Source organism: Scomber japonicus, chromosome 20 (genome assembly GCF_027409825.1).
Source record: "Scomber japonicus isolate fScoJap1 chromosome 20, fScoJap1.pri, whole genome shotgun sequence".
NCBI classification, from domain to species: domain Eukaryota; kingdom Metazoa; phylum Chordata; class Actinopteri; order Scombriformes; family Scombridae; genus Scomber; species Scomber japonicus.
Genome location: NC_070597.1, coordinates 1,553,500 through 1,566,191, shown reverse-complemented (window position 1 = coordinate 1,566,191; position 12,692 = coordinate 1,553,500). Strand labels below are relative to the sequence as shown.

The 12,692-nt window shown below is 40.6% G+C and overlaps 1 protein-coding gene across 1 annotated transcript in view; it reads left to right on the top strand.

The window, feature by feature from the left end:
* The window catches only part of rab40b (RAB40B, member RAS oncogene family), a 22,208-nt gene extending 10,438 nt beyond the window's left edge, over positions 1 to 11,770 (top strand). The window contains exons 2-6 of the mRNA XM_053341653.1: positions 4,071 to 4,131; positions 7,475 to 7,535; positions 9,436 to 9,513; positions 10,275 to 10,497; positions 11,174 to 11,770. Coding sequence (XP_053197628.1) covers positions 4,071 to 4,131; positions 7,475 to 7,535; positions 9,436 to 9,513; positions 10,275 to 10,497; positions 11,174 to 11,472 — 722 coding nt within the window. The 3' untranslated portion in view covers positions 11,473 to 11,770. The remainder of the gene's footprint in view (positions 1 to 4,070; positions 4,132 to 7,474; positions 7,536 to 9,435; positions 9,514 to 10,274; positions 10,498 to 11,173) is intronic.
* Positions 11,771 to 12,692: the final 922 nt, after the last annotated feature.

The window sequence follows — 12,692 nt, the reverse complement described above, 5'->3', positions numbered from 1 at the left end:
GATATTAACAGCTAATCAAGCGTGTGTGTGTGTGTGTGTGTGTGTGTGTGTGTGTGTGTGTTTGTGTGTGTGTGTGTGTGTGTGAGACGGAGCTGGTTAGCTGTGAATCAGCGTCGACGCCCACAGAAACAGGATGGCCGTGCAGAGGATGTTTTGAATAACTGGGTTTGACCTCTGCAGTGTGTGTGTGTGTGTTTGTGTGCGTGCGTGTGTGTGTGTGTGTAAAGCTGGCAGGCATTCGAACTAAATCTCTGAAATTCTTAGTAAATAAATCCTTGGCCGTCTTGGTTGGAAGCCTCCAGCGGTGGATGAGACTTTTCTTAATCTTCTGTCAGAGGAAACAGTGAAGACGGAGGCTGCTGGTTCTAATCCCTCTTTAAAGCAGTGCAGAGGTAGTGGAATATAATTAACAATAAGCATTAATATAACATAATGTGTTTACAGAAACGTGTGATGCATACAGTACCAGTCAGACAGAAGTTTCTTTATTTATGGTTTATTAAATAAACCATAAATAATCTGTCAAATAAACTTTATTTGACAGATACAGCAGTTTATAGTGGATGCTAATTTACAACATCTGACCCAAGAAAAGCTTTTAAAAAGTGAGTTAAATAAATACAATTAGGGCTGTCAAACGATTAATTTTTTTAATCGAGACTAATCGCAAATTTCCATAATTAATCGCAGAATTTCCATAGTTAATCACGATTAATGGCGTTTTGAATTGCATGTTTAAAATCCTGTTATTTTCCATTTGAAGGCAGTTTTAAGCCCATAATGTAAAGCATTTCTTACCAGAGTGTCTTAACTGGGAATCAATCACGGCTCTGCTGCGACTCCCACACTCCAAAATGGTCCTTTGGTGGAGCTGAGGCTGGCTTGGCTGCACCTGGGTGTTTAGCGTGGAGGTGCTAACTCAAACTCCACGTACTCCGGTGGTAGTTAAACTCCGTTTGACACAGGTTGCATTTTACTTTTGACTTGTCAACTGAAGCGTCTGGAAGTGTTTTAAAGTTAAACAAGCCGTTCAAAAGTCCAGTAGCTCTCTTACTTTCCATCAGCGCGGTAGGTTTACTGCAGGAGGCCACTTCAAAGCATAGCGCTACAGCTAGAGGAGCCGTCTACGGGGGAGTAGAAGGGACAAAAAGGCTTTAACGCTGACAGCCCTGAATACAATTAAACACACATTTAAACGAGTAACTTTAATGAAGTATGTTTAATACTATACATTGTTAAGGAAGGAAGTTTTGAAATGAACAGGAAGAAAATAAAGATTACAGAAAAATAAAATAGCAAAATAAACATCAGTACTGTGCAGTATCAGGGTCAATGATGGGATGGGTTAGGGTTAGGTTGTCCAGTTGGTGTAACCAGTGTTTTTCCATCAAAATCTGATTATATACTAAAATGTGGAATAAATATAATCCACTTTTGTAATGCAACACCATGTTTTTTAACAAATCTTACATCATTTGGCACAAATTATTTAGAAATGTGTCCTGCTCAATATTGACAAAATCCATTATTGCAAACATTCTTTTCATTTGATGTTTTTTAAATGAAGTCATTATTAGTATAAGCCCACTTAAATACACTGTTGGTGATAAAATATTTAATATTTATCATTCTTTTGTGGTTACACCATTTGACATGTTCAGGAGCATTCAGTCTTTTGGTATAAAATGGGTCAAATGTCATTTCAAATCTCTCTTATTGATCTTTTTTTAATATATTGATTATATTGAACTGGTCGTAACCTCCATGATGTCTTGCTGCCGCTGAGTTCAGTCTGAATTCAGTCCCTCCCTTCTATACTTCCTTCCTTCCTTCCTTCCTTCCTTCCTTCTGTCCTCCCTTCCTTCCTTCTGTCCTCCCTTCCTTCCTTCCTTCCTTCCTTCCTTCTATCCTTCCTCCCTTCCTTCTTTCCTCCCTTCCTTCCTTCCTTCCTCCCTTCCTTCAATGTCATTTCAAATCTCTCTTATTGATCTTTTTTTAATATATTGATTATATTGAACTGGGCGTAACCTCCATGATGTCTTGCTGCGGAGTTCAGTCTGAATATTTGGGTTTTTCTACCGTCTGGATGTTTGCAATCGTTTTAAACATTAATGAAACGTCAGGAAGGGTTAGTTTAGGGTTATTAGAGTTCAGTCTGAATTTATCTAGAAAACCAACAAAAATACTAAATGTACATTTTAACAAACTTGATGCTGCTTTTAAAACTTACTTATTATTCTAACATATTTATGAATTGACCTTATTTGTCTCTGAGCCATCAGTCATTGCTTCAACTGACTGAAGTTATAAATGCTGTTTTTGATTGCATGTAATTTTCTGCATTATATATTATGTTTAAAAAGTCTTCATCATATTGGCCGATATCAGTCATTCACAGATGTATCAGATAATGTATGAAAGAAAAAGAGGCAACCATCTCTTCTCTCCTCTTTATTTTCTCCTCTATTCTTTTACTTTCCTCTCCTCCTTTAATATCTGCGTTTTACCCACGATGCACCCTGCTCTGAGAATGTCAACATGAAGGAGTTAAAGTCCGATCGGAGCGGAGATGACAGATGATGAAATGTGCGCTGGATCTCACCCAGCGGCCATGACTCATCCACAGATGGCAAACACACACGCGCACACACACACACACACACACACACACACACACACACACACACACACACACACACACACACAAACTACACAAATACAAGTGATTTCACAACCAGTAAAACAGTCAGAGTCTCTTCTGCTTCTTGCAAATGCTTTAATAAAAACATTTTGGAAAGAAATACTAATGTTTTTAATGTTCACATTTTGACTTAAAGGTGCATTATGTAGAATATAGAAGCATCCAGCAGAACAGACATGGCAGCAATGGAATATAATATTGATAAGTATGTTTTAATTAGTGTATAATCACCTTAAGATGAGCCTTTATATCTGCAGAGGGTTTGATACCCAGTTAATTAGACTTAGGTGTGTTTGAGTGTTAGGGTCCATCATCCACACGGAGACACTTTTTGGTTTAAACGCAGATGTTTTGCATCGTTTTGGCCGATCGTCCAAACAAAGCTTTCTGAAACCTGGTCCCAGGGTGGAAACGAAGCTTTCTGAAACCTGGTCCCAGGGTGGAAACATTCACAAACGCAGCCCCTGAGTGTTCATTTGGATACCTGCGTTTCGATGATGTCATCGCCACACCCCTCGAGCTTCTTCTCCTTGAGTTTGGTTTCTTCTACTGCCGATTTGTAAGCAGCGCTCAAGCTTTATGCGCATGCTCCGCCTCTTCCTCTCCGTTTTTGGTGAATTTCTGAAACTGAAACAGCGCCGCCTATAGGCCTGGAATATGAAGTAGCGTGTTGAGTCGTGTTGAGATGGATCCGTTTGTACAGGGAAAACGGAGGGGGAAAAGATTGTTTTTGGTACGTGTGGACTTGGCTTTAGAGGAGCAGCAGGGTTGGTTCGGGACGGCAGGCTGCAGTCTGCATCCTCACCACTAGATGTCACTAAGTCCTGCACACTGGTCCTTTCACGAAAACGTAACGTCTCTGCTTCCACAGTTGTTTTCACATCCGAATCGTAGTTTGAAGGAGTGCAGCCACAGCTTTAATAATAACTTCCAGAAATAATAATGTGTTAATAATGAGCTGCAGCGAGGAGACGCTCAGTGCAGACAAATAAAGTCTTCATTTTATTTTGAAGATTGCCAATCAGCAGCTACTTTTACTGTGTACTATTTTCCCTATTTTTAAATATTTTTAAAATATTTTTTTAAACATTGCTTTATGCTCCTTTCAGGTCATTTTTAATATGAAGCATTGGTGTAGTTATGTCATTTCTGTTGCTGTAAATCACTTTGAGCTGAAAAGTGCTCTACAAATAAAGTTATTAACTAACAACCATTTTTATAATTGATTAAATGTTTTGAGTCTGGATTTTCTGGATTCAACGTTCCCTTTTTAATGTTTTTGTGCTGCATTAATAACATTTTTTAAAAAGTCTTCCTCACCTTCATTTTATTGATCACGAGTTTATAATTTGTGCTTTTTTTGTTTCAGGAATCGACTACAAGACGACGACCATCCTCCTGGACGGGAGAAGAGTGAAGCTGCAGCTCTGGTACGACACACACACACTCCTGATTTAAAGTCAGGGTCATGTGATCAGCGGCAGAAAGGCTGATTGTTTAACCCTCCTGTTGTCCTCAAGTCAAGGAAGGAAGGGAGGAAGGAAAGGAGGAAGGAAGGGAGGAAGAAGGAAGGAAAGGAGGAAGGGAGGAAGGATGGAAGGAGGGAGAGAGAAAAGGAGGAAGTAAGGAAGAATAAAGGAAAGAAGGAAGGAAGGGATGAAGAAGGAAGGAAAGGAGGGAGGGAGGGAGGGAGGAAGGAAGGAAGGAAGGAAAGGAAAGAAGGAAAGCATTGAGGGAGGAAGGGAGGAAGAAGGAAGGAAGGATGGAGGAAAGAAGGAAGGAGGGAAGGAGGAAGGAAAGAAGGAAGGAAGGAAGGAGGGAGGAAGGAAGAAGGAAAGAAGGACGGAGGAAAGAAAGAAGGAAGGAAAGAAGGACGGAGGAAAGAAGGAACTAAGTTAATGATTATTTATGATATATTTTTTATGTCTTTTGTAAAACACAATATTCCTCTGGAGGTCGATAACTGATAATGTTGAATTCCTGTAAATCTGACCAGCAGATCTGAGCTTGTTGTAAAGGAGGCAGCGGTTCACTGAGCGAGGTTAGCTGGGTTAGCTGTGGGAGGGATTATGCTCTTAAAGCTGCGCTCACATGCAAACACACTCAGCCGCAGCTCTAAACTCCTCTCAGAGGTATTTTTAGAGCGATTTCGCTTTTAGCCGAGTCAATATTAAATTATTAATCTGAAACTTTGTTTGATGTTTAAGCGGATGAGACGCTTTAGCTCTGTGTGTGTGTGTGTGTCTGTTTGTGTGTGTGTGTGTGTGTGTGTGTGTGTGTGTGTGTGTGTGTTAATAAAGCCCTCTGCCTCCTCAGGCTACACAGCACAGTGCTTGAAGGTAACTAATAACATTTACTCAAATACTACTTTACTAATGAAGTAAAATTTAGAGGTACTAGTACTTTACTGTAGTACTGTTAGAGGTACTAGTACTTTACTGTAGTACTGTTAGAGGTACTAGTACTTTACTGTAGTACAGTTTGAGGTACTAATACTTTACTGTAGTACAGTTTGAGGTACTAATACTTTACTGTAGTACAGTTAGAGGTTATTTAACAGCTTTAGTTACTTTTCAGATGCAGATTTGACACAATGGAAAATATAACAAGCTTTTAAAATACAACACATTGTTAACGATGAAACCAGTCAGCAGTGTGTAGTCAGCTCACATTTCAGATGTCTATGAGTTGTTAACAGCTCCACCAAATACTGCAGTACTTTTACTGTAATACTGCATACTACATCACTATAATACTGCAGTACTTTTACTGTAATACTGCATACTACATCACTATAATACTGCAGTACTTTTACTGTAATACTGCATACTACATCACTATAATACTGCAGTACTTTTACTGTAATACTGCATACTACATCACTATAATACTGTAGTACTTTTACTGTAATACTGCATACTACATCACTATAATACTGCAGTACTTTTACTGTAATACTGCATACTACATCACTATAATACTGCAGTACTTTTACTGTAATACTGCATACTACATCACTATAATACTGCAGTTCTTTCACCATAGTGTTCATGCTTTTACTAGTAATGTAGTATTATCACGCTGCTGTCGCCTCCACAACAACAACAGCAGATAATTCCTGTTTGGGATCATTTCCTGTCACTCTCTGCACTGATCCTTGTAAATAACACTTGTGTTGAGAGTCCGGCGCTGCTGATAACAACAGATGGAGTCCCTCAGTATCAGTTCACCATGAATCTATCTTGTTTTGTTGGACCACCTGACGTGCAAAGTGGCAGCTGCCTTCTATCTGGCGCAGTCAGGAGCAGCCGGCCGGCGGCCAGCCAGCGTCCTCGTGAGCCAACCAAAACACTGCTGTGGTATTCAGCTCTGGAGAACGCCGCTGTTGTTTTTCACTGTGCAATAAAAAAAACATACAGTCGCATGTTTTGTAAGAGGGGTGGGTAGTATGACATCATGGAGAACTCACACTCACAGAGGGTTTATCATAGTTGTGGTTCAGCAGCACACAGAGAAGTCCAGAAAGACCTGAACTATCCCTTTAAAAGCACAAACATTTCTTCAAAGAACAGATTCCTCTGACAGCAGGCAAAATGTTTGTTTGTTACTCGTCTGTATATCTAAAGAATAAAGACCTGCATCCGGTGGTGTACTATACATTGCTCAGTGACATAGAAGTGTTGGTAAGATGATTAATTCATAAATCGTTTTAATCTAGTTTTAAAAGCAGCATCAGGTTTGTTAAAATGTAAATTCAGACTGAACTCCGCAGCAAGACATCATGGAGGTTACGCCCAGTTCAATATAATCAATATATTAAAAAAAGATCAATAAGAGAGATTTGAAATTACATTTGACCCATTTTATACCAAAAGACTGAATGCTCCTGAAAATGTCAAATGGTGTAACCACAAAATGTCAAATGGTGTAACCACAAAAGAATGATAAATATTAAATATGTGATCAGCTACAGTGTATTTAAGTGGACTTATACTAATAATGACTTCATTTAAAACATGTAAATGTTTCCTGGTCTCCATGGTAACCCGATGAAATGTAATATTTAGAACAATAGTATTCCATTAGCTTTATTTAATATAAAAGTTATAATGTAAGATCATGCCTAACTAGTTGATATGGTGTTAGGTAGGAAGGAAGGAAGGAAGGAAGGAAGGAAGGAAGGAAGGAAGGAAGGAAGGAAGGATGTAAGATCATGCCAAACTAGTTGATATGGTGTTAGGTAGGAAGGAAGGAAGGAAGGAAGGAAGGAAGGAAGGAAGGAAGGAAGGAAGAAAGGAAGGAAGGAAGGACGGAAGGAAGGAAGGAAGGAAGGAAGGAAGGAAGGAAGGATGTAAGATCATGCCAAACTAGTTGATATGGTGTAAGGAAGGAAGGAAGGAAGGAAGGAAGGAAGGAAGGAAGGTGCTTTATTTACTGTTTTTAAGCAAGTTGAATTATTTGGTACAAAGTTTTTATGGTTACACCACTTAGACATTTTTACCATAATCCTCTAATATATTCTCTCTAAATGGATTAAAAGCAGAAATTTGATGCTGGGTCCACAAAAAAAGAATGTGTGAAGTTATTCATACGTTTATTTTCACATTTTTAACCCTTTAAATTTAAACTAAACCACATGGACACTAAAAAATAATTGACCCATAAATAAAATGCCTTTACTATCAGTTGTAGTTTTTGCATTATCTGCATTAAGTATGTTGACCTTTGACCCCGATGTCATAACACTGACTCTGTTTGTTTGTGTGGTTTCAGGGACACGTCTGGTCAGGGACGATTCTGCACCATCTTCAGGTCTTATTCCAGAGGAGCACAGGTAATCAGCTGTGTCCAGGAGATACTCAGTTTTATGTTCTTGTTTCAGTAGAATTGAGTGAACTGAGAAAAAGTGAGTAACTTGATGAGTCAGATGTTTGGACTGGACGGTCTAACAAGCCGTCCATGGAGACTGTTTAGAAAAGGGAAGGCAGCTGTGCTAATTGCTCCAAACCACTAAAAGCATAACTTGCAGGCTGATAAGATTGTTTCTCGTGTGATCTTATGAATCCAGCTGCTTCACAATCTGAAAAATTGTAGTAAAGGAAAATAATGCGATACTAGCCTGCTATCAGTGAAGAGTCACATGTAATCATTTCCTGCATGCTGAAATGACCTTATCACAAGCAAACTGTTGATTTGGACATTTAATGCTGAAAAGTTGCAGTAATTTAACCTCTCACAATGTTTTTCTTTCTTTAATCTACATTTAATTATTGTTTTTTTATTATTATTATCACAGAATCACAATTTCCTGGAGGACCGACCAGTTGGACATGTAGCTATGACTAACAGTAATGTCACAGACTGTAACACTAATAGGAAGCAGCGTAACCGGTGATACCCTGACAAATACATGAAAGTGCTGAAAATAAGCCTGGATTATGTTATCTGCACTGCTGCCTGGTTTTAGATTCAATAATAAGAAGTAGACTTTGCTGCTTATATTTCGTGTCAGAGCTGTTTATTTTCTGCATTTACTAGATGCAAAGCGTTGCAAGGTACACTGTACAGGGTTTAGCAGTCCCAAGTTGTAAACACACAGCATTCAAAGGTCACCCGTCCTTCTGGCTCAGCAAACGAGTGGGAGAGAGAGCTAGAGAGTGAATGAAGAGAGCGAGTAGCAATGGCAAGAACAAAGCTGTGAATCCGAGTTAATAGAATCTTATTTTCTAATCGTTTCACATCTCCGTTTTGCTGGATTTGGTGTGAAAGTGTCAACCTGTCTCCCTCAGTCAAACATACACAGACCTGCTGCTCTTTATATATCCATGACGCAGAGACAGAGAGCAGAGCGGAGCAGAGGAGAGACAGCGATGTAACCTGGTAGCTACACTATGAACCTGACTGTGTGATGATTGTCTCAGAAGCAGAGGTCTTTAAACCGACAACCTGTTTATTTCCTGTGATTGGTTAGAAGATGTGTCTGAAGATGAGCTGGGACACATCTTCAGTTCCTGAGGCCATCGGGTGTTTCTGGTCTTTCGCATCAGACAGCCTCGCTCACCCAGCCGCGGTTGATCAGACTCGGGCTTGTGTCCTAGCAGCATCAGCCCACATGTCGGACCTCTGGAACCAACAGCCATCTGGAGGCTCTTACAGCAGCTTCTTTGGCGGATCTGATGGTTTTTCTTGTAGCTGACCCAGTGATGCTGAGCAGAGTATAGAGTTTGCTCAGTGAGCGCCCCGCAAATCCTCTATACTCCACCTCAATGTGCTCGCAGCGAACCCTCCAGCCTCTGCTCCAGCAGCAGCGTCGCTCTGAACCTCAGACACACTCAGCTAAGAGGAAGAAATCCATCTCACACATCAAACTGTCACAGAGCTCTTTGTTTCGTTCCCAGTGGAGATTAATAAAAAAAAACAACAAAACAGTTCCCAGTGAATAAAGTTGTGTTGTTGTCATCAGTCATCAGGCTATTAGTGGATACAGAAGAGGAGATATCACCATGGCAACAGTGACACCATCATCACAGCGAGGCTGAAAGCTGATCTTCAGTCTTCAGTGTCTCAGTCTGATAAAGACCTGCACATTTATCTGGAGTTCAGTTAAATGTTGAACCATAGATTAATACTGCAGGAGAAGAACTACACTTCCCATGATGCTTTGAAGTGTTTATTTTCTTGATTAAAAAAAACCCATTGTGATCTGACGTGCTTTGTTTGTGTCTGCTCCTCAGGGAGTTATTCTCGTGTACGACATCACCAACCGCTGGTCCTTTGATGGCATCGACAGATGGATCAAAGAGATAGACGAGGTCAGTGATCAGTCTCTCAGTCCCTGTGTGATCCACTCTGTTTCCTGCAGTCAGTGTTGGTTTGATTCAAGGTTTAAAGGACAGAGTCACAATTTTTCAAGTGTGTCTTAAAGCAGCAGTCAGGTGTCAATATGAGCAGCTGTAATCATTCCTCCTGTTCATGCTGATATTAAAACCTGCTAATGTGCTTCCAGTGTTCAGTGATGGAGGACTGTATCACAGTGAGTCACACAGTCATTTAAAGTAGATTATCAGCTTCTATTGAGCTTCAGCAGTCTGAGTTAGTCACATCAAGTGATATCTGACACATTTACAGTCTGTTTAGCAGTAAATTCCCTCTTAGTGTTTCCTGTTTCTCTGTGGTGGAAGTATAGTAACAAAAAGACTTTGCTAGTAAAAACACTGTAACGTTGAAACATAGAAGATGAAGATTTGACTCATTTGGATGCTGAAGCTTCATATTAGCTTCACATCAACTTTTAAATCCATGTTTCCACAGAAGGAGGACTGTGGATTTAGTCCTCCATCACTTCCTGTAAACATGATGAAGGATCTAATGGTCAGTATGAACAGGAGGAATCATTACACACATAAACACACTTAATGCTCATTCGGAAAACTGTGAACTTGTCCTTTAAGTCATTGTGATTTCATTTTATGTCACTATGTGTTTTCTTCTTTTTTGTGTAAATATGATTATATCAAGGATTGGACTTGTATTTTGTTTAGTAAAAACAATTGTGTGTTTCCTGATTACCCAGCATGCCCCGGGGGTTCCCAAGATCCTGGTCGGGAACCGCCTCCATCTGGCCTACAAGCGTCAAGTGACCACGGAGCAGGCGCAGGTGTACGCGGAGAAGCTGGGCGTCACCTTCTTCGAGGTCAGTCCGCTGTGCAACTTCAACGTCACCGAGTCTTTCACAGAGCTCGCTCGCATCGTCCTGATGAGACACGGCATGGAGCGACTGTGGAGGCCCAACAAAGGTCTGTGTGTTGTTCCAGGTATCAGTTTTTCCAAAACCTAAAAAAAAAACCTTTTTTTTTTAGGGAGGATTTTTCTTTTTCATTTCTGAGAAAAAAGTCAGAATTCTGACTGTCTTCCAAAACTTTTGGAGGATTTTTTGGTTGTTGAAAAAAATGATTTTTTTAGATTTTGGGAAAAAGTCATAAATCTGACTTTTTTTTTCTAGTGCCCCTAATACTCTTCCCTAACTACACATGTAAACAAGAAAAAAGAAAGTTAAACAAGTTTTTTTTAAGTGGACAGCAGCTCCCCTCATGACTGATCTCATCTTTAATGTGACGCTGCCCCCATGTGGACAAAACACTGTCCAACAGTTTAACAGTCAAATATAAACTCTTGCTCTAAACAGTAAATCCAATCTTATTATTATTCTGATTATTATGCTAATTATACTTTTTAAAAATAAATGTATATTAGAAAACCAATCTCTTATCTGAAACAATCTTTTAAACCTGTTTGGTTTATTTTGTTCTGCTTCCTGTTGTCTAATAACTTCAGCCTTGCTTATTGTTTACTGTGTTTGTAATTCTAACTTTAGAAGTCGCACCAAATAAATAAAAACTATAAAACAGAGAAGAAGCAATAAGTGGCAGAAAGATGAACCTGATGTTGACCCTCTGTCTGTCTGTCTGTCAGTGTTGAGTCTTCAGGATCTCTGCTGTCGCTCCATCGTCTCCTGCACTCCGGTCCATCTGGTGGATAAACTCCCCCTGCCGCTGGCCCTCAAGTCCCACCTCAAGTCCTTCTCCATGGCCAATGGCCTCAACGCCCGCATGATGCACGGACGCTCCTACTCTGTCACCGCCAACGCCTCCGCTCACCACGGCGCCACCAAGAGGACCGGAGGGACGCTGCTGAAAAAGCCCAAACTGATCCGGCCGCCGCCGCTCAGCCCGTCTGCTCAGAGCTGCAGGAACAGCTGTAAAATATCCTAACAGCTGGACCGGGTGTCAGTAACCGTCTCCACCACGAACTCAAGCTGTGACAGGAACACAGACAGAAAGTGTTTCTGTCCTCTCCCTTTATAAAAACCTGAAAAACAATTCTAGATTTTAGAGGCATCTTAAGTCTGAAGTCTTCAATCTGATCTGTAGAAAAACTACCAGGACCCGACATGTTTACTGACTGTAAATTATTATCTAAAAGCTGCTTTTTAAATTATTTTCAAGTTTTAAAAAACAGTTGTGTATTATTAACACAAACCTTAAACCAAACATATTTCAACCAAACAAAAAGGACTTAAACTGCTCTCATGTCCTGTGTGACAGAGCTCATGTTGACTGGGAAATAAAGGCCTGATTCTCACAGTGAGTGATACTATTTTAAAGTTTACATGATGTCATTTGAGCTGCTTAATTAAAAAAACAGCGTTTCATCCACAAGTTATTTGGTGAGGACAGAATCAGAGCGAAAAAGGCAAAGAGCAGCAGATTGGAAGCTTGTTAAATAAAAGTAACGGTGTGTTCAGGTTTAAAGTAGGAGTAAAGAAACTGTTGTTGAACATCGTACGGACCAAAAAATCCAGCAGAGAGAAAACCAGCAGTGTGATGTTTACTGACGTGTTTCTGACGTAGTCTATTTTGTTGTTTGGATGTCGAGTCACAGAAGACGTAACATTATGTCCGTTTGACCGTATCAGCAGTGAACGCTGTCAGAGGAACATTAACATCACTGTTTGGACTAAAATTATTTTAACATTTCGAGAATTAAGTGAAAATTTCTTAAGATAAGATTTTTAATGTTTGTGTATAAAGATAAAAAAGTAGAGGAAAAATGGAAATTACAAGAAAAAAGTCAAAAACCCTAACTCGCTCTGATTCCTGCAGGCGGCGCTCTGATCCCTGCAGGGGGCGCTCTGATCCCTGCAGGGGGCGCTCTGATTCCTGCAGGCGGCGCTCTGATTCCTGCAGGGGGCGCTCTGATTCCTGCAGGCGGCGCTCTGATCCCTGCAGGCGGCGCTCTGATTCCTGAAGGCGGCGCTCTGATTCCTGAAGGCGGCGCTCTGATTCCTGAAGGCGGCGCTCTGATTCCTGCAGGGGGCGCTCTGATTCCTGCAGGTGCTCTGATTCATGCAGGCGGCGCTCTGATTCCTGCCGGCGGCGCTCTGATTCCTGCAGGGGGCGCTCTGATTCCTGCAGGCGGGGCTCTGATCCCT